This window comes from Callorhinus ursinus, unplaced genomic scaffold (assembly GCF_003265705.2).
Source record: "Callorhinus ursinus isolate GAN/ISIS: 27379988/994484 unplaced genomic scaffold, GSC_fseal_2.0 scaffold43, whole genome shotgun sequence".
NCBI classification, from domain to species: Eukaryota; Metazoa; Chordata; class Mammalia; order Carnivora; family Otariidae; genus Callorhinus; species Callorhinus ursinus.
This window is the reverse complement of record NW_027397105.1, coordinates 4,224,084-4,243,624: the sequence shown is the minus strand read 5'-3', so window position 1 is coordinate 4,243,624 and position 19,541 is coordinate 4,224,084. Positions and strand designations below refer to the sequence as shown.

General features: G+C 45.7%; 1 protein-coding gene across 1 annotated transcript; it reads left to right on the top strand.

Moving 5' to 3' along the window:
- The first annotated feature begins 993 nt into the window (after window positions 1-993).
- GSG1L2 (GSG1 like 2) lies at window positions 994-19,182 on the top strand. Its single transcript, XM_025864057.2, has 5 exons — window positions 994-1,303; window positions 9,367-9,414; window positions 10,494-10,646; window positions 12,413-12,524; window positions 18,924-19,182. Exons 1-5 carry the CDS (start codon window positions 994-996, stop codon window positions 19,180-19,182), a joined length of 882 nt encoding a protein of 293 aa, XP_025719842.2.
- Window positions 19,183-19,541: the final 359 nt, after the last annotated feature.

Genomic DNA, 19,541 nt, shown 5'->3' with positions numbered 1-19,541 from the left:
GCACCCTGCGGGGTGTGTGCTGCCCACCCCAGCCCTGCTCGGCACAGCACTTCGGTCCTGGGCCAGACTGCCCGCACCTCGAGTCTCTCAATCCCCAAAACAGGGCGTTGTCCTTGGCGGTCCCTGTCTCTGTAGGGCTGGGCAGGGAACAGGCTGTGTGGGCTGTGAGATTCCGCATTTCTGGCACCCAACACTGAGGACCCTGATGAATGGGGAAGACAAGGGTGGGGCCGACTCACCCAGACACCTGCCCAAATGCCCTTGGTCTTCAGTCAAGCACCAGCGCCCTCCGCAAGAGCCAAAAGGTGGAAGCAATCTGAGTGTCTGCAGACAGGGGAATGAATGCACAAAATGTGGTCTATCCGCACAATGAGAGGCTACTGAGCATTAAAAAAGGAAAGGAATTCTGACACCCGCTACAACACGGGTGAGCCTCGAGGACATTACGCTGAGTGAAATAAGCCAGTTGCAAAGAGACAATACTGCATGACCCCACTCACGGGAGGTCCCAGGTGCAGCCACATTCATAGGGACAGGAAATAGAGTGGCAGGTGCCCGGGCTGGAGGTGGGGATGGGGAGTAAGTGTTCACTGGGGCAGAGCTCCAGTGTCACGAGATGAAGAGGTCTAGAGATGGGATGCACAATAATGTGAGTGTGAAAAATGGTCACCAGGGTAAATTTCGTCCTCTGCATATTTTACCCCAGGTTGAAAAAGACAAAACCAGAGAGCCAACCTCCTCCTGAGCACCCACTCCCTGGGGAGGACTGAAGGGCCGGCTCTGCTGATGGGAACCTGTCCCCACTCTGTGCTCTCTCCTGTGGCTTCTCAGGCCACAGATGCCACACACTGGGGGGCACCCAGGATCCCCCCCCCGGGGGACATGAGAGAAGCCTGTAAGGGTGCCAGATGGCAGCGCTGAGAGGGGCGGGTAGCATCCGGAGGCAGGGAGGGGGCCCGCTGCTCATCCTGACGCCACACACCTCCTCCAGCCATGGACAGGGCCAGGCGGCAGCAGGTGCTGACCCTCCTCCCCGTCTGCCTCGCCCTGGCCTTCTCCCTTGCCGCCATGGTCAGCACCCACTGGTGCGAGGGGACCCGGAGGGTGGCAAAGCCTCTGTGCCGGGACCAGCCGGGCAGGCTGCACTGCATTCACTTCAGCGGGGGCCACGGCAGCGGTGGCAGGAGGGACAACGGGAGCCAGGCTGTCCAGTACATTTGGGAGACGGGGGACGACAAGTTCATCCAGTGCAGGTTCCACGTGGGGCTCTGGCAGTCCTGTGAGGAGAACCTCGGCAGCACAGGTGAGCACGGCCGCAGGGGACGGGGGTGGGTGACAGGTGCAGGAATTTTGGAGACGCGCTACCTGGCTCTGAGTCCCAGCTCGGCCACCGACTGCCTCTGTGTCCTTGGGCAAGCTTCTTCACCTCTCTGAGCCTGTTTTCTCGGCTGTAAAATAGGAAGGATAGTGGTACTCGTGACCCAGAGTCATTATAAAGGTTGAATGACTGTGTTCACGGTCTTGCAACAGTGCTTGCTGCAATGTGTTAATAAACACTCGCTTTTACCATTTGCTACTGTCACCCGATCCCTAGAGAACCTGAAGTGGCCCCGTCCGACTCTAAACTGCGCCTTTGCACTTTTAAGGGGGTCTTGGAATGGCAGGTTCTCTTAGAAACCTGACTTTTATCATCATCGGTGGGAAGGGAACCCCCTCTGTGGAGCAGCTACCAGAAGTAAGATTCCTTAGCAAGCTAGACCTTTGTCTCTGGAAACCCTTGAAATAACCCTGCAGAGTAGTATTGTTTCCTCGGCTCACAAATGAGGAAACTGAGGCTCCAAGTTTCAGGTCACATGGCTGGTAAGCCCAACCCCTTTCTCACCGTATTATTAGGAAGCTCTGATCTTTTGAGCTTCTATGGGTTTGGCAGAATGGTGGTGAGGGAAATGGGGGAGGGGGAGAGGAACAGAGGAAGGAGGACCTGGACTCCCCAGTGTCAGGTAGCCTGGCTGCAAACCCAAGCCCATGCTTGGGGCCAGGATGCTCTTCCCTTCCTGCTAAGAAAGCACACCCCTCAAAGTGGAAAGGAGAGACCCCCCCCATCCCCATTTCTCTCTTGATCTTGGGCTTAACACGTTAAATCTCTTGACCGGCTTTTTACTTTCCCTGGAGTTTCTAATTGCCTTTTCCCATCCTAGTAACATTAGTGGTTTATTCCTGAGGTCTAAGTAAAAGACTCCAAGTAGGAACCCTCTGATATGCTGCTTACCCCCTCCATCCTGTCCCAGTGGGGGCCACAGAAGGGCAGTGCCTAGTCTTATTCTTTTTCATGTCCCAGTCAGTGCGTATGGCCTTTGCTTTAAGTGTGGCGCATACACTGCCACAGCACCTGGAGCTAAGCCTACCAGAAGCACATCCCTACCCCTGTCCTCTGGGGAGTGCAGCGATCTTCCTATAAGTCCGCTCTCTCTACCCCCACAAACAGGCGCAGGAGGCTCACGATCCCGCATTCTGGAGGGCACCAAAGGCAGTCTCAGATTTTCAGTTTGGAAACTATGGCCACCAAACCCATAGGCAAGTTGCTTGGAGACGTCCACTCCCCTTCCAAGTCCCCATCTGAGGACTGCCTACTTCAATTTCCAGAGCTGCATGTGAGCATCACACGGGCTATCAAATGTTTGCTGTGCATGATAGTCGCCCAGGAAGTTAATACAAATCCAGGTGCCCAGCCCTGGAGATTCTGATTCAGTAGGTCTTGGATGGGGTCTAGAAATCTACAAGTCCTTTTTTAAAAAAATATGTTTAACCAAGGTAATATTTACACATGGATAAGAGATAAAAATCATTTTGAAATGCTTATAAGGAAAACCAACAGTCCCCTGCTGCCCTCCAGCTTCATAACCTAGTCCCACCCTTCAAGGAAACCACTTTTAGCTTAGTTGTTTCTTCTGGTATTTGCTTCCATGTTTCAAAAACCATGTGCTGTCTTCATGTAAGACGTTATTTATTGAGTTCCTGCCATAATAGATAAGGCTAAATCTCTCATACCACTACATCCCACACCTGTTCTGCCATCTTCCTAATAAATCAATAAACAAATAATAAATAATATTGTTCATCACAGAATCAAAGAGGTGCTATCATTACATTAAATTTCTTGTACAGCTTTTTGCTTTTCCTGGAGTTCCTAATTGCCTTTTCTTTTCTCATCCTCATAGCAATTGCTTTTTATTCCTCTCAGCTCTCCTTTCCATCTGGTGTTATCTATATTTCTAATAAGCTCCCCTGGTGATTAAGACACACACCAAAGTCAGAGAAACATGACCCAGGATATAGCAAAGCCCTCTGGAAAGAGGGCACTCAAAGCAGCATGGAATAAATTTGCTAAAAGCCATTTCCTTGTTAAGCACAGGAAGAATGTGCTAGGAGAATGGAAGGATAGAAAGGCGAGTGAGCCACAGTGGTGAGACCTGAGATGAAACTAAAACAAGGAAAAAGATGATAATGGTTATCACAAAGATTGACCTATGATATGGGAATAGAAAGAACGGAGAAGTTCCTTACAGCTCTGGGCACGGCGAAGTCTTCATAAAGGAGGTGGTCGTGGTACCCAGACCTCCAAGCAGGACTATGATTTTAATAGATGGAGATTAGGGTTGAGGCTATTCCAGGCAGACAGGACAGAGTGAGCAAAGTTCTGAGGCAGACCAGTTCTGGTATTTGCATTAGAACACAAGGCAGGGTGGAAGAATTTAACTCACATGGCTCTTCAGTGTCACCTGAGGCAGCTTCTCCTCCCCTGCAACACAAGGTCATGGTCACTCCAGGACAAGGAACTGAGCAAGACAATGTTCCCTGGAAAGAAAAACCTAATTGAAGAAAATTAGAAGCTTCTGTAATGTTAGGGGAGGTTGGGCCACAGTGGAACCTGAACCTGAGGGCAGGAATTAGAAAATTAGACAGTTGGGAGCTGCTTCCCCAATGACCAGGGAACTGGGAGAAAGGATTCTGCAGGGGTTGGACTCAAGGGAAGTCTGGGCTTTTCAGGGACTGGAAGCCTCATCTCTTAAATGATGTCAAAGCTAGGGGCTTCAGGCAGGGCTGGAAGCAGGTGCAAACTGTCTACTGGCATATGGCACATGCCTGACATATTCACACAAACAGTGTGCAGATAGATGATATAAACTGTCCCTGAGCTTTCTGATAAAAAACTATTACCAGGTCGGGGGAGGGGGCCTTCTCGACCTAAAACAGGGGCCAATGGCTGTGTGAGGGTCTTTCAGACTTCTTCCTGTAGAGACCAGGTGTCTCCTTGGCACTTCTGCTAATGCAGAGTGTGTTTACTAACACACACACACACACACACACGCACACACATACACACACACACACCGCCTTCTCATGGATCACACCACTAAAAGGTTTTTAAATATATTGTCAGGAGCACAGGCTGAATTCTAAGGAGGGTTGAGGTTCTCAGTGATTCATGCACAAAGCCAAGTAGAAGTAAAGAGTGTCATTCTTGACCCCTTTCGGATTTATGTGCATCTTATACACTTGATGTCAGGCCAGAAAAAGACTTTAACCAGTGCTTTGCTGGATTTTCTCAAAGATGACCCCCCCCCCCCGAGAGATGCCTTTTGAGATGTTTTTTGTAAAATTAAATAAAAAGTTTCTCGACCGTCAAAAAAAATTGTTGTAATGTAAATGTAAAATGTAAAAAAATGTAATGTTGCATATTACATTTTCTTCTTGAAAATTCGCAATGCACATTAACATATTAAAATTTCTAAGAAGTCTCACAATAAAGAAGACTGTTTACTATGTATTACATATCCCAGGGTTTCCCAAAATCAGTTGACCCCGGAGAAAGAGTCTGCTCGGAGGAACATTCTTTGTTAAAGACTTACCTAAAACAATAGGTGCATTTTGTAGATGGGAAAATCGAGATCTAGAGGCAAAAGTGCCCCCTTGAAGACTGAACAGTTAGATTCTGGTAGAGCAAGACATAGAGCTCAGATTTCTTAACCCAGACTCCCCGTTCCCCCCGCCAAACATGCCCAAAACTTAATTGAAAGGCAATTGTCTTATAATTGCCAATACGTACATTTGTGTCCATCAATCCAAGAAACCTCTGCTCACATTTTTTTTTTTTTTAGATTTTATTTATTTGTTAGAGAGAGAGAGAGCATGGGCGAGAGAGTTAGCAAGGGTACAAGCAGGGGGAGCTGCAGGCAGAGGGAGAAGCAGGCTCCCTGCTGAGCAAGGAGCCCGATGCGGGACTCGATCCCAGGGCACTGGGATCATGACCCTAGCTGAAGGCAGACGCCCAACCAACTGAGCCACCCGGGCGTCCCTGCTCACATTTTAATATGTTTCCTATTATAATAAAGTCGTCTGGGTAAACCACAGTCTCTAAATATTGTCATCACTTTATTAAAAACCAAGAGGAGGACATCTTCTCCAGAACACCTTTTTTTTTTTCCTTTAAGAGAAACGTGATCACCTTCACAGGTTACAAGATAGCCCCAGAGCAAAAAGTTTAGAATTAAGTTTTTATTAAATAATAACTAAAGTAATAGCAAACATACAAGAGAATAAAACAGAAGATACTCATCACAGGTCGAAACCAATGCCCACAGAAGGTGGTAACAGAAGCGAATGGAGCAAGGCCGTCAGGGAATGCCAATGACCTTGACACCTCATCCCCAGCTCAAGGGGGCAGCCCCTTGCTCAGCTCAGCTTTATGGCCACATGGACTTAAGTGCTCAGTGTTGTCAGAACCTCTGATTTCTCAAGGGAAGTAAGATATTTATATTTCCATGTGAAAATTCCCAGTTTTAAAGTATCTTGAAGGGGGACCTGGGTGGCTCAGTCGGTTGAACCTCTGACTCTTGGTTTCAGCTCAGCTCATGATCTTGCAGTCGTGGGATCCAGCCCCACATCAGGCTCCATACTCAGCAGGGCGTCTGCTTCGGATTCTCTCTCTCTCCCTGACCCTCCCCCCCACTCAATCTCTCTCTCTCTCAAATAAATAAATTAATTAATAATCCTAAAAAAAAAAGTATCTTGAAAATATTGCATCGGCCCGAGAAAGTACATCTGCAGCAGAATATAGCCTGGGGCCCCCAGTTAAAGATCACTCCACACAAACATCTGCTCTTAGTGTAATTTATCACAAGTGTCTGGGAGATTCGGGGTACCTGAAAGAAAACTATTATAGCTGGAGGTGAATAGGAAGGCACCCAAATGGTGCTCGGAGAGAGGGTCAGAAGGGGCGTGGGCTGCTCAGGAGACCTACCAGTAAGCACTCCAGCCTGGAGAGAGTGCCCCTTGATCCAAATAAGCCCAGGAAAGGGGCCTCGGGAAGCCCAACCACCCCCAGCTCTGTGGCACCATGAGGTCTCATGGATATTTTCCTTCTGAATCAACTTCATCTCCCTCCCTGCAAAAGCTGACCCTCCAGGGGCGCCTGGGTGGCTCAGTTGGTTAAACCACTGCCTTCAGCTCAGGTCATGATCCCAGGGTCCTGGGATCGAGCCCCACATCGGGCTCCCTGCTCATGCAGGAAGCCTGCTTCTCCCTCTGCCTGCCGCTCCCCCTGCTTGTGCTCTCTCCCTCTCTCTCCCTCTCTCTCTCTCTCTATCTCTCTCTCTCTGTGTCAAATAAATAAATAAAATCTTTAAAAAACAAACAAACAAAAACCCAACAACAACAACAACAAAAACTGGCCCTCCAGGGAGTCCTTGCCTGGAGTGCGATCTGGGGACATCCCCTGCTCAAGCCACCTATCCCTGTTCCTGTTGCCAGGGTGTCTTTCAAGGGGGGCGGCACCCCTGATTCCCTCCTCTGAAATGACGAAGCAATGAGTCAACAAAATGTGCTGGTTTCCAATTCTTCACTGTTCTGCTAAACTCCCAAAAGTTCAAGGACAGAGGGGCCTGGGCACCCCACAGGGGGTAGGAGTGGAGGATGAGCAGGCAGGGATGGGAGAGCCCAGCGCTGGGGACCTGGCCACCGTGTCCCAAGCTGGCTTGTCGCCCCACTTGGCTGGTGAAGCCCTTGCCGCCGAGCTATGTAACACCCGCCTCTCTGGCTTCGTGGGATTTATGAAGATTTTTCCTTTTAATCCTGCTGGCCTCATTCAAAAGGAACACCATTTCTGAGGATTCAAATTAATCAGGGGCTCACTATGGCCTGACTCTTTGCCCAGGCTGACCTCAGACTTCAGAGCTTTGGTGAATTCTCCTAATCTCCTTGGCTGGCTCCCCTTTCTCTTTGCCCCGCCCCTCGTTCTGTACCGGGCCCCCTCTTTATTCCTGTGACAAAGGGCAGGCCTCTTGGGAAGGCAACATAGACGATGACTCCCGCACGAATTATGTAGAAAGACAGCAGGTGGTGCTACGCAAAAGGATACGGGGTCTCAGGTGGGAGAGCCCGGTTTCCGATTCTGACTCTACCAACCTGTCTGAGCCTGGCCTCCAAATCTGTCAAAGGCTATGGGTACTTGCCTTTATGGATAATGAAACACTCCAAAAAAAAAAAAAAAAAGCGTCAGGCAGTTCACCAAATACTTGCAAACTTTCTCATTGGAGGGCTTGTATGAGAGAGCAAGGTTTAGAGTATGAAATCTCTCTGAGAGCAGCGTGTGAATGTAGAGATGTCCCCCCATGCTGTGGGGGCCTCCTTGGTAGAACCAGGGGGACGTGGACAAATTTGGGGGACTGTGACCATAACATCACAGGCACTGCCCAAAATCACAGAATCTGCGAGGATAACGGACCCATCGCCTCAATCCAAAGTTGACTTAATTAAAAAGCTGAAGAGGCCCCTGTGGCTTTAGATCAGCAGATGGGTCCCCAAGGCTGTCGTCCTCACCCCCAGCCGTGTAAAATGTTTGTTGTGGATGGTTATGTGACAGGTGAGAAAGTATCCCAACAGGGCGGCTCAAGCAAATGGCTGTATCATAAACCCAGGCTTTGTTCCTCTTTCCCCTCTAGCCCAGCAGAGTGCACTGCAGACGTGCAAAGCAATGAGGCCCCAGGGCACTTGGAGTTGCATGAGGACAAGCACAGCAAATCTCAAGGATTATGGTCTTTAGACAAGCACTGCCATGAGTGTGCACCTGCTCATGCATAGGATCCTTCCCGCGTGAGCCTGACCAGGGTGGAAAGTGAAGCCAAGGGAAGAGCTCAGTGTTGGGAGGACAGGTAGAGGAGGCTGGCCATAAAAGAAGAGGAATTCTGACTCAGTGCTGGAGGAATAGGGAGCCACAGTAGGCTCTTGAATAGGGGACTTAGCTGGGATTTTCTCTCCTCCGAAAGAGAAGTGATTTCCACCGTCGAAAGCTGCTCCCCTGAGCTTATTTCTGTCCCTGAAAACTTCCAGCAAAGGCAGGTGCTGTGATCCTGGCCCTCAGGGTACTTAGAGTCTATTATAATTAATAATGATGTGTGCTAGTCACATGCAAATAGGGCCCGGCGGAAGTCATTTATTTCAGTGGGATTTCAGTGCCGTGCTATGTCATTAAATCTTCAAAGAGAGGCTACTGCAGGGACTACTGAACCTGTTTTAGGGACAAGAGAACCATTCCTTTGAAGAGTCAATGATCTGTGCCCTGCCTTGCCCTGTTTTAGTTCCTGGCAGCCCAGGAAGATGCCGAGATCATGACCTGAGCCGAAATCAAGAGTTGGATGCTTAACCGACTGAGCCACCCAGGCGCCCCTGCTCTAATTCATTTTTTAAAAAATCAATACCAACTTTGTTACTTTCCCTCTAACTGGAAACAAACTATCTGAGGCTCACACCATAATGGATGCTGTTGGGGAAGTTGAGAACCCCTGGTCTCAGGCTCGCAGTATCAGTCCAGATGGGCTAGATTATGCTGCAGTAACGAACAACCCCCAAATCCCAGTGGTTTAAGTCCACAAATTCATTTCTAGTTCATTCTGTGTGGATTTTTCAGGTCGGCAGGGAGTGAGTCCTCCCCACAGCAATTCAGGGACCCAGGCTGATAGAGATTCCATCCAGACGTGTGCTTCTGTGATCACAGAGGCAGGGAAACAAGAACCAGTGGGCAGTCCATTGGCTCTTGAAGCTTCTGACCAGAAGTGACCCATCTCACAGCAGCTCCCTATTCAGTGGCCAAAGAAAGTCATATGGCCAAGCCTGGACTCACGGGATGGGATGGGATTGAATCATGCTCCTGTGGGGTGGCTGGGGGGGCACTACACGTCTATGAACAATAAGGCAATCTGCCATGTTCCCCAATCCTTGTTCAACAGGACCCGGGATAGACAGTAACACAGTCTGTCGCTAATTGTCACAGCTGCTCCTACTTACGACTATATTCTCCTTGGGTTCTAGGTGAAAAGTGTAGGAGTTTCCAGAGTATAATACCAGCTGAAGAACAAGGTAAATACCTTACTCATGTTCTGTCCACCAGCCACAATTTGGATAATTTTTTCTGTCCACAATTTGGATAACCTTATTGTTTTTGTGGGGACGCCGGAAAAGATGAGAGAGTTATTTATGGTTTTACCACAAAGTCAAATCCCAAAGTTAGAACTGCTGGCTCTCTCCACGTGCCCTATAGTCCGTGGTGCTGGGAAATGTCAAACCACCCATTCTGCCGGCGGGAAGCCCCGATGCGTAGTGTTAGCTGTTTCCCGGAGTATGAATACTCCCGCCATGGCTCCCTGCAAACTACCAACACAAGGTAGATGCAGGGCTGAGAAGAGATGAGCTCCAGCCACCACTCACTACAGCACTTTGTCCAACATAACACTCATCAAATCCGTGATGACTTTCTCCGTATCTGTTTCCCCAGCAGGAATAAAGGTTTTGTGAAGGCAGGAATCACGCCTGTTTCCTCCACTGCTGGGTCCCCAGCACCTAGCTTGCTCTACTGGAGGACTTCCAGAAACATTAGCTTCCCTCCCTCTCCTCCTGACCCACTCGCACCCACCCCCAACACAGTTCCTTGGAGCTGCAGGTGGGATCCCCTCCAGAGGGCAAATAATTGGCTCACATAGAAACAAACAAGGTTTTGGGATCTCTCACCAGGGCTCTTAAACTCTCAGACATCTCTGTCCTCTTGTTTAAGCGTGGTATCTTTTTTAAAAAAAGACAAAGATAAAGTCTTCTGGTGAAATCTAAACAACTCATTAGCTTTGGAGCTAGAGAATAAAGCCCCCCAGCATCTCTATGTCTTCGCATCAGACTCTTATTCCATTTCTTTTCCCCCCCAGCAAAGGACAATATTTACACAATCCTCTCTCAACCCCAAGGAGCCCTCTGTGACTGCCAACTTTCCAGATTCAACAGACGTAGCTGTGGGTTTTTTTTTTTTTTACCCCTTGGTGTTTGGTTTTTATTTTTAATTTTTTATTTATTTCTTTTGTTTTAGAAGTGAACTAAATCAAAGGGCTAGACATGGCGGTACTTCTGAATTCCCAATGCTCAGCATCTCTGACATTCTCACATTTTTGCAGGTGTTCTGTGGTTGTCCATTGGGGCCGAAATCCTGAATATCCTTCTGTTGTTGACAAGTGCCGTCCTCCTGGGCTCCAGAGTGAGTTATCATGGCTCTGGGTTCCACTTGCTCAGGATGGACGCATCTGTGGCCATCCTCATGGTGCTCGCAGGTACTTGCCCACAGCAGGATTCAGACAGGCTGACTCCCCACACCCTGCCCCAGTCGGAGGGACAGAGCTTCAGCCAAAGTGCAGGCTGGCTCTTTTCTGTCGATGGCCAGTTCATCAAGACAGCTGGCTGGTCTACCGAAGAAGTCACTGAGTTAACCCCACTGGGGGGAAAGCAATGATGCTTTGGGTGACTGATGAAAAGACACGGGGTAGGCATGAGGCTTGGAGAATAAAATGTCTTACTGTGTCTTTATCACAACTCTGGGAAGGAGATACACTGGCTCTGAGAACAGAAATTGCCTAATTTAGTAGAGTGGTTATGCATGAAAAATTCTGCCTGGATTCAAATCCCTGCTACCTAATGGCTGTGTGACCCCAGGCAAGTCACTCAACCTCTCTGAGCCAGCTCTCTCAAAAGACTATGGTGATGACTAGGTAAGAATGCACCTATTATGTAGTAAGAATGCAAGAAATGGTCACTTGTTAAAAATCATCATCCAAGTTTGGTGTACATATAAGAATGAAGAACACCCTTTTGGGGAGGGGGTGGTTTCTGTGTCCTCCAAGCAACTTTTAGAGCAACTTCATTTGGTCTCCTGAGTTGGCCTTTCCATCAAGAGAAGAACCCCAAACAAATGACTTCCTTCGATTCTCTGTCCGATATTGAAGCTCTGTTAATAGTGCATCAGCCCAACTGGGAGCTCACGTCTGTGCTTGATAAGTGTCAGGCGTCTTTCCCAAGCCTTATCATCAGTGAATAGGATGATAAAATCAAATTTATGGATCTTCATAGCAAAGAGCCTGGCCATGGACGCTTGGAGACTTCCCCAGGTTCTGGCATCCCCGAGGGCCCCCCAGGATCATGACAGTAGGCTTCTTTCTGGATGTCTGATCAGTTTTGACTGCGAACACAATGTCAGGTAAAATGTTTGAGGATTTACATCACAAGGACTTTAGCCAGCCCTATTAACATATAATTGCCCCCACCAATTAAAACTATTTCTATTTGGGCCCCTGAAGCCAATCCCTAACTGGCCACCATTTGCCATACATTTATTAAATTAAAACACCATATGTGTAATTAGAGTCCCTGCAAAAAGAAAGACAAAACAATGAAACTAGGGTTTAAAAGTAAAATTCAAGAAAGCTTTCTTGAACAGAAGACCAAACTCTGTGTATAGAAAGCTCCCTCCAAGTACCTGGAAAAATAGACACAGTGCACTCAAATCCTCAACATATCCTCCAAACCTATGGGAAAAAAAGTCTTCGGGGGTCTGCAGGCAAAAAAACCAAGACACTTACAAAGGAAAGAAAATCCCATTGGCAGCTGATTTCTGTTCCTCCTGATTACTGCCACGTGAGTCTAGTGTGGCCAGAACACACTCAGATTTCTATCTAAAGTATCCCAGTGTTGAAGCCTTAGCAAATCATCCACCTGAAAAAGAATAACATGATAGAAGACTGTAGAATGTGGCGTTAGGTCAAATGTAGCTCAAGGACCCCTCATCTGTGCCGGGAAAGAGAGAATGGAACATCGGAGCCTCTGAGCATAGGGAGACAGGGGTATTATAGACTGGGGAGAGTTGGTCATGGGAGGAATGACCTGGCCACTGTGCTAATTCATGAAAATAAGGAATTAGTGCATATGTGAAACATGAAGGCTTGAAAGGACTCAAGCAGGATGCTTCTGGCTTTCTTTCATCCAACTCACATAAGGTAGAGAAACTCCATTCTTAACTCTGGCTCACAGAGCTCTCCTTATGCAGGGCTTCTCAGCATGGTGGCCCACATGATGTACACAACCATTTTTCAAATCACTGTGAACCTTGGACCAGAAGATTGGAAGCCTCAGACGTGGGACTATGGCTGGTCCTACTGGTGAGTTCTGGCCGTGGCGCTCAAGTCCTGATGGGCTGTCAGGGATGCACACAGATTTTGTAGGACTACGGACCTTGGCCATCATTCCGCCATCTGACTTTGGATGAATTTCTTAACCATTCTGTAGCCCCGCTCTCTCCTCTGTGAAGGGATGATACTTGTCTCATGCATTCATAGGCATTTAAAGAGATTAGTTTTGGTAAAATCTTTGACCCAGAGTTAAGTCCTCAAGCCACAGAGACACTGATGTTATTCCATTCTTAAACACAGCTTGGGGGGAAAGTCCCGAGTAATAATGCTTAGTAAATACTTCAGTGTTGGGAGACCCAGCCCCAGTTTCTAATGGACAAAGCCAGGACATAAAAGTTCTGTCTCTTAATGGAAAGACTCAGCCATGCCATATAAGATCACATAGGTTCTTTTTGATATGGATATCCAAAGTACTGCTGCAGTTTTTTTTTTAATTTTTTATTGTTATGTTAATCACCATATATTACATCATTTGTTTTGGTGTAGTGTTCCATGATTCATTGTTCATAACACCCAGTGCTCCATGCAGAATGTGCCCTCTTGTGCTGCAGTTTTATACATACACACACACACACACACACACACACACACACGTACATTTTCATCCTGTATAACAATCTCTTATGTTACTTTTCTCTTTGTAAAACAAATAACACATTCTAGGTTTACTCCCTCATCTTGCCATTCTAGGGTTTGGTGAACATGTCCGTGATACGGTTACCTCCATGATTTATTAGATTTTGTACTCTTCTCAGTTTGTGTCCAACAACTATGGCCAATTGATGCTGTGGGTTGAAGTAGATCCCAAACATCAAAGGAGTCTGTAGAATGGTCTACTTGTTTCCAATATCATTTTGTTTCATTTCCAATTACTTGTAATTACTTAACTCTTAATCAAAGAAATAGATGTAAATAGTTTTTAAAAATCAAATAGTATTAAACAGGGGGCACCTGGATGGCTCAGTATGTAGAGCACGCAACTCTTGATCTTGGGGACGTGAGTTTGAGCCCCATATTGGGTGCAGAGATTGCTTAAATATAAAATCTTTTAAAAAAATCAAATAGCATAAACATAGCAGTCTGTCACTTCTGTCTCTCCCTGTTCCACTCCTCTAACCCCACCAAAGCCCCCCATCTTTCTCTCCACTCGGGATGGCTATTCTGAGACGTGCCACATGACACTTCCCTTTGCCACTCTTTTGTACTGGAGAGCTGTTTCCTAGGTCCCATATCATTATCTTACTGAGTTTGCATTCACATTTTGTGGGGGCACATCCCCCAGTGAGGGAGAAATTATTTTATTTCTGGCATATTTGGAAAGGTACTTATTCAATGCTCCATATTTGATTGATAGTTTGGCAGAGTGTAGAATCCTTTGTTGAAAATCATTTTCCCTGAAAAATGTGAAGGTGTGGTTCCATTTCCTTCTAGAACTTACTGATCCTGGGAAGATTTCCATACTCTTCTGATTCATGTTCTGTTATAAGTAAGCTGGTGTTTTCTACTCTTTATTACTGGTGTTAAGAAATGTCAGGATAATGCACCTCGGAGGGGAAATCTTTCATTCACTTTCATTCTTCTTTCCTGTGTTTGATGGGTCCTTCAATCTGAATATTCATGTCCTAGAATTCTGGGGATTTTTTCTGTTATTATTTCATTGATTATTTCCATTCCTTAGCTTTCTGTTCTCTTTAGAAACTTCTTGTTAGTTCAATATCGAGACTCTTGGATTAATCATCTAGATGTCATCGTATCCCTCACATTTTCTAGCTCCTTCTTTTTGTAATCTTTTCTGAAAATGTTCCTCTCTTTGTCATCTAACTTTCCTATTGAATTATTATTGGATCTTACTTGAATTTCCAAAAGGTCTTTCTTGTTTTCTAGTTGTTTCTTTTTCATATATCCTGATCTTGCCTTGTTCATGCAGCATCTTTCATATCTCTCTGTAGGTAGTGATCAAAGGGTTTTCTTCTGGTTGCTGTTTTCTTCTGTTCCTTGTGCTATCTCTTTTCTTTAGATTCCCCCCTTTTTTTTCTGTTTACTGTTGGACCTTTCCTCTAGATGTTAGTATCTTTTTTTTAAATAAATTTTATTGTTATGTTAATCACCATACATTACATCATTAGTTTTTGACGTAGTGTTCCATGATTCATTGTTTGTGCATAACACCCAGTGCTCCACGCAGAACGTACCCTCTTTAATACCCATCACCAGGCTAACCCATCCCCCCATCCCCCTTCCCCTCTAGAACCCTCAGTTTGTTTTTCAGAGTCCATCATCTCTCATGGTTCGTCTCTCCCTCTGACTTACTCCCCTTCATTCTTCCCCTCCTGCTATCTTCTTTTTTTTTTCTTAACATATATTGCATTATTTGTTTCAGAAGTACAAATCCGTGATTCATCAGTCTTGTACAATTCACAGTGCTCACCATATGTCTATCACCCCAATGTCTCCCCAATGTCTATCACCCAGCCACCCCATCCCTCCCACCCCCCACCACTCCAGCAACCCTCAGTTTGTTTCCTGAGATTAAGAATTCCTCATATCAGCAAGGTCATATGATACATGTCTTTCTCTGATTGACTTATTTCACTCAGCATAACACCCTCCAGTTCCATCCACGTCGTTGCAAATGGCAAGATCTCATTCCTTTGGATGGCTGCATAATATTCCATTGAATATATATACCACATCTTCTTTGTCCGTTCATCTGTCGATGGACATCTTGGCTCTTTCCACAGTTTGGCTGTTGTGGACATTGCTGCTATAAACATTGGGGTGCACGTACCCTTCGGATCCCTACATTTGTATCTTTGTGGTAAATACCCAGTAGTGCAATTGCTGGATCGTATGGTAGCTCTATTTTCAACTGTTTGAGGAACCTCCATACTGTTTTCCAGAGGGGTTGCACCAGCTTGCATTCCCACCAACAGTGTAGGCGGGTTCCCCTTTCTCCACATCCCCGCCAGCATCTGTTGTTCCCTGACTTGTTAATTTTAGCCATTCTGACGGGTGTGAGGTGGTATCTCATGGAGGTTTTGATTTGGATTTCCCTGATGCCGAGCGATGTTGAGCACTTTTTCATGTGTCTGTTGGCCATTTGGATGTCTTCTTTGGAGAAATGTCTGTTCATGTCTTCTGCCCAATTCTTGATTGGATTATTTGTTCTTTAGGTGTGGAGTTTGATAAGTTCTTTATAGATTTTGGATACTAGCCCTTTATCTGATATGTCATTTGCAAATATTTTCTCCCATTCTGTCGGTTGTCTTTTGGTTTTGTGGACTGTTTCTTTTGCTGTGCAAAAGCTTTTTATCTTGATGAAATCCCAATAGTTCATTTTTGCCCTGGCTTCCCTTGCCTTTGGCGATGTTTCTAGGAAGAAGTTGCTGTGGCTGAGGTGGAAGAGGTGGCTGCCTGTGTTCTCCTTTAGGATTTTGATGGACTCCTGTCTCACGTTTAGGTCTTTCAACCACTGGAGTCTATTTTTGTGTGTGGTGTAAGGAAGTGGTCCAGTTTCATTCTTCTGCATGTGGCTGTCCAATTTTCCCAACACCATTTGTTGAAGAGACTGTCTTTTTGCCATTGGACATTCTTTCCTGCTTTGTCAAAGATGAGTTGACCATAGAGTTGAGGGTCCATTTCTGGGCTCTCGATTCTGTTCCATTGATCTACGTGTCTGTTTTTGTGCCAGTACCATACTGTCTTGATGATGACAGCTTTGTAATAGAGCTGGAAGTCCGGAATTGTGATGCCGCCAGCTTTGCTTTTCTTTTTCAAGATTCCTCTGGCTATTCGGGGTCTCTTCTGGTGCCATACAAATTTTAGGATTATTTGTTCCCTTTCTTTGAAAAAGGTGGATGGTATTTTGATGAGGATTGCATTGAATGTGTAGATTGCTCTAGGTAGCACTGACATCTTCACAATGTTTGTTCTTCCAATCCATGAGCATGGAACGTTTTTCCATTTCTTTGTGTCTTCTTCAATTTCTTTCCTGAGTATTTTCTAGTTTTCTGAGTACAGATCCTTTGCCTCTTTGGTTAAATTTATTCCTAGGTATCTTATGGTTTTGGGTGCAATTGTAAATGGGATCGACTCCTTGATTTGTCTCTCTTCTGTCTTGTTGTTGGTGTATAGGAATGCCACTGATTTCTGTGCATTGATTTTATAGCCTGCTACTTGACTGAATTCCTGTATGAGTTCTAGCAGTTTTGGGGTGGAGTCTTTTGGGTTTTCCACATACAGTGTCACATCATCTGCAAAGAGTGAGAGTTTGACTTCCTCTTTGCCGATTTGGATGCCTTTGATTTCTTTTTGTTGTCTGATTGCTGTGGCTAGGACTTCTAACACTATGTTGAATAGCAGTGGTGAGAGTGGACATCCCTGCCGCGTTCCTGACCTTAGGGGAAAAGCTCTCAGCTTTTCCCCATTGAGAATGATATTCGCTGTAGGTTTTTCATAGATCGCTTTTATGATATTGACGTATGTACCCTCTATCCCTATACTCTGAAGAGTTTTGAGCAAGAAAGGATGCTGTACTTTGTCAAATGCTTTTTCTGCATCTATTGAGAGGATCATATGATTCTTGTTCTTTCTTTTGTTAATGTATTGTATCACGTTGATTGATTTGCGGATGCTGAACCAGCCTTGCAGCCCAGGGATAAATCCCACTTGGTCATGGTGAATAATCCTTTTAATGTACTGTTGGATCCTATTGGCTAGTATTTTTGGTGAGAATTTTTAAATCCATGTTCATCAAGGATATTGGTCTGTAATTCTCCTTTTTGATGGGATCTTTGTCTGGTTTTGGGATCAAGGTAATGGTGGCCTCATAAAATGAGTTCGGAAGTTTTCCTTCCATTTCTATTTTTTGGAACAGTTTCAGGAGAATAGGTATTAATTCTTCTTTAAATGTCTGATAGAATTCCCCTGGGAAGCCGTCTGGCCCTGGGCTTTTGTTTCTTGGGAGATTTTTGATGACTGCTTCAATTTCCTTAGTGGTTATAGGTCTGTTCATGTTTTCTATTTCTTCCTGGTTCAATTTTGGTAGTTGATACATCTCTAGGAATGCACCCATTTCTTCCAGGTTATCTAATTTGCTGGCATAGAGTTGCTCATAATATGTTCTTATAATTGTTTGTATTTCTTTGGTGTTGGTGGTGATCTCTCCTCTTTCATTCATGATTTTGTTGATTTGGGTCATTTCTCATTTCTTTTTGATAAGTCTGGCCAGGGGTTGATCAATCTTGTTAATTCTTTCAAAGAACCAGCTCCTAGTTTCGTTGATCTGTTCTACTGTTCTTTTGGTTTCTATTTCATTGATTTCTGCTCTGATCTTTATGATTTCTCTTCTCCTGCTGGGTTTAGGCTTTATTTGCTGTTCTTTCTCCAGCTCCTTTAGGTGTAGGGTTAGGTTGTGTATTTGAGACCTTTCTTGTTTCTTGAGAAAGGCTTGTATTGCTATATACTTTCCTCTCAGGACTGCCTTTGCTGTATCCCAGAGATTTTGAACAGTTGTGTTTTCCTTTTCATTGGTTTCCATGAATTTTTTTAATTCTTCTTTAATTTCCTGGTTGACCCATTCATTCTTTAGTAGGATGCTCTTTAGCCTCCATGTATTTGAGTTCTTTCTGACTTTCCTCTTGTGATTGAGATGTTGGTATCTTTGATGTCAAGTTATATTTAAGGATGATTGGAAGCTCTAGAGTGGGTTTAGAAATTAGTTATGGGTAGGTTTCTTTGTAGGTAATTGGATAAAGGGACTTCTATTTTACCTGGGAATTTCACCCCCTGAAAACACACAAATGCCAGCTGGCAGAGGTTCTTTCTCAGCAACCATTCCACTGGGTTCTGTAGAAGGTGAAAAGTATAGATCATCATATCAGAATGCAACAGGCTTCCAGAGGGTAGAGACAGAAAGTAACAACACCAATGTCGTGCCCTGGGTTAGAGCCAACCACCACCGCAACTAAAAGCAACACTGTTATGTTAGCAGATACTATGCTGAGTACTTCCCAGCATTAGTTCATTGAATTCCTCACAACCACCCTGTGTGTGCTGTTACTATTAGTCAAGTTTTGCAGATGATGAACCTGATCCAGAGAGATGAAGTCACCAGCTCAAGGGTGCATAGCTCATAAGAGATAGGTGCAAACCCACAGTGCAAACTTAGCACAATGACCCCAAAGTCCGTTCTCTTAACCACTGGGCTACAGCGACACTATTGGCTGGTCTCTGAAACTTGTGATCCAAAGTCCAGGTCCAAACTGGGTGGAAAGAGGAGCTGGTTTTTCACCAGACTGACCACCAGCAGGAAACCCTGGAACCACAGCCTCTTTCCTGCTCCTTCCTAACTGTGCCTTTTGTTGACAGCCTCGCGTGGGGTTCCTTTGCCCTCTGCATGGCTGTGTCGGTCATGGCCATGAACAGATACACAGCAGCCCGCTTGGAGTTCATAGAGAAGCAGAGGATACAGAAGGACAGTCGGCACTCTCAACAAAACTTCCCGGAACCCAAGGCTTTGGAAAGTGTTTGGGAAACAAAAGCTGCTCCCAGCCCTGACGGACATGCCCTCGTGAGTGTGTCAGAGCACCTGCCACCAAGTGACCCAGGCAAAGTGTCCATGTGCTGACCAGTGCTTGTGGCTATCAAATCTGCATAGGCAGGCAAGTCAGACACTTATGTCCACAATGAACATCTCTGGGGTGGGCTTCAGAAGGCTGTGGTCCAGGTAAACTTTCTACCTACCATCTTACCCTTTATTAAACAGCTTTGGCTTCAGCTAATGATTCCTGGTAAAATGTCAGTGTCTTTAAGTGAGATTACGCTTACAGAAGATATCAACCATTGACACTCTAGTATAAATGAGCATCTCAAGCTTTCACGACAGTGGGCTTAATAAGGGTAACCAAAGAAGAGGGAACATGTAAGCACTAACGGTAAGAGAAGTTGAAGAAAGGGGAAAGCAAGGTTCTAACTACAAAGGGTGTG

Coding starts and splice junctions, on each gene's coding strand:
- GSG1L2 (XM_025864057.2), top strand. CDS start 994: ATGGACAGGGCCAGGCGGCAGCAGGTGCTGACCCTCCTCCCCGTCTGC. Junction 10,647..12,412: donor CATCCTCATGGTGCTCGCAG/GTACTTGCCCAC, acceptor CTCCTTATGCAG/GGCTTCTCAGCATGGTGGCC. Junction 12,525..18,923: donor GACTATGGCTGGTCCTACTG/GTGAGTTCTGGC, acceptor TTTTGTTGACAG/CCTCGCGTGGGGTTCCTTTG.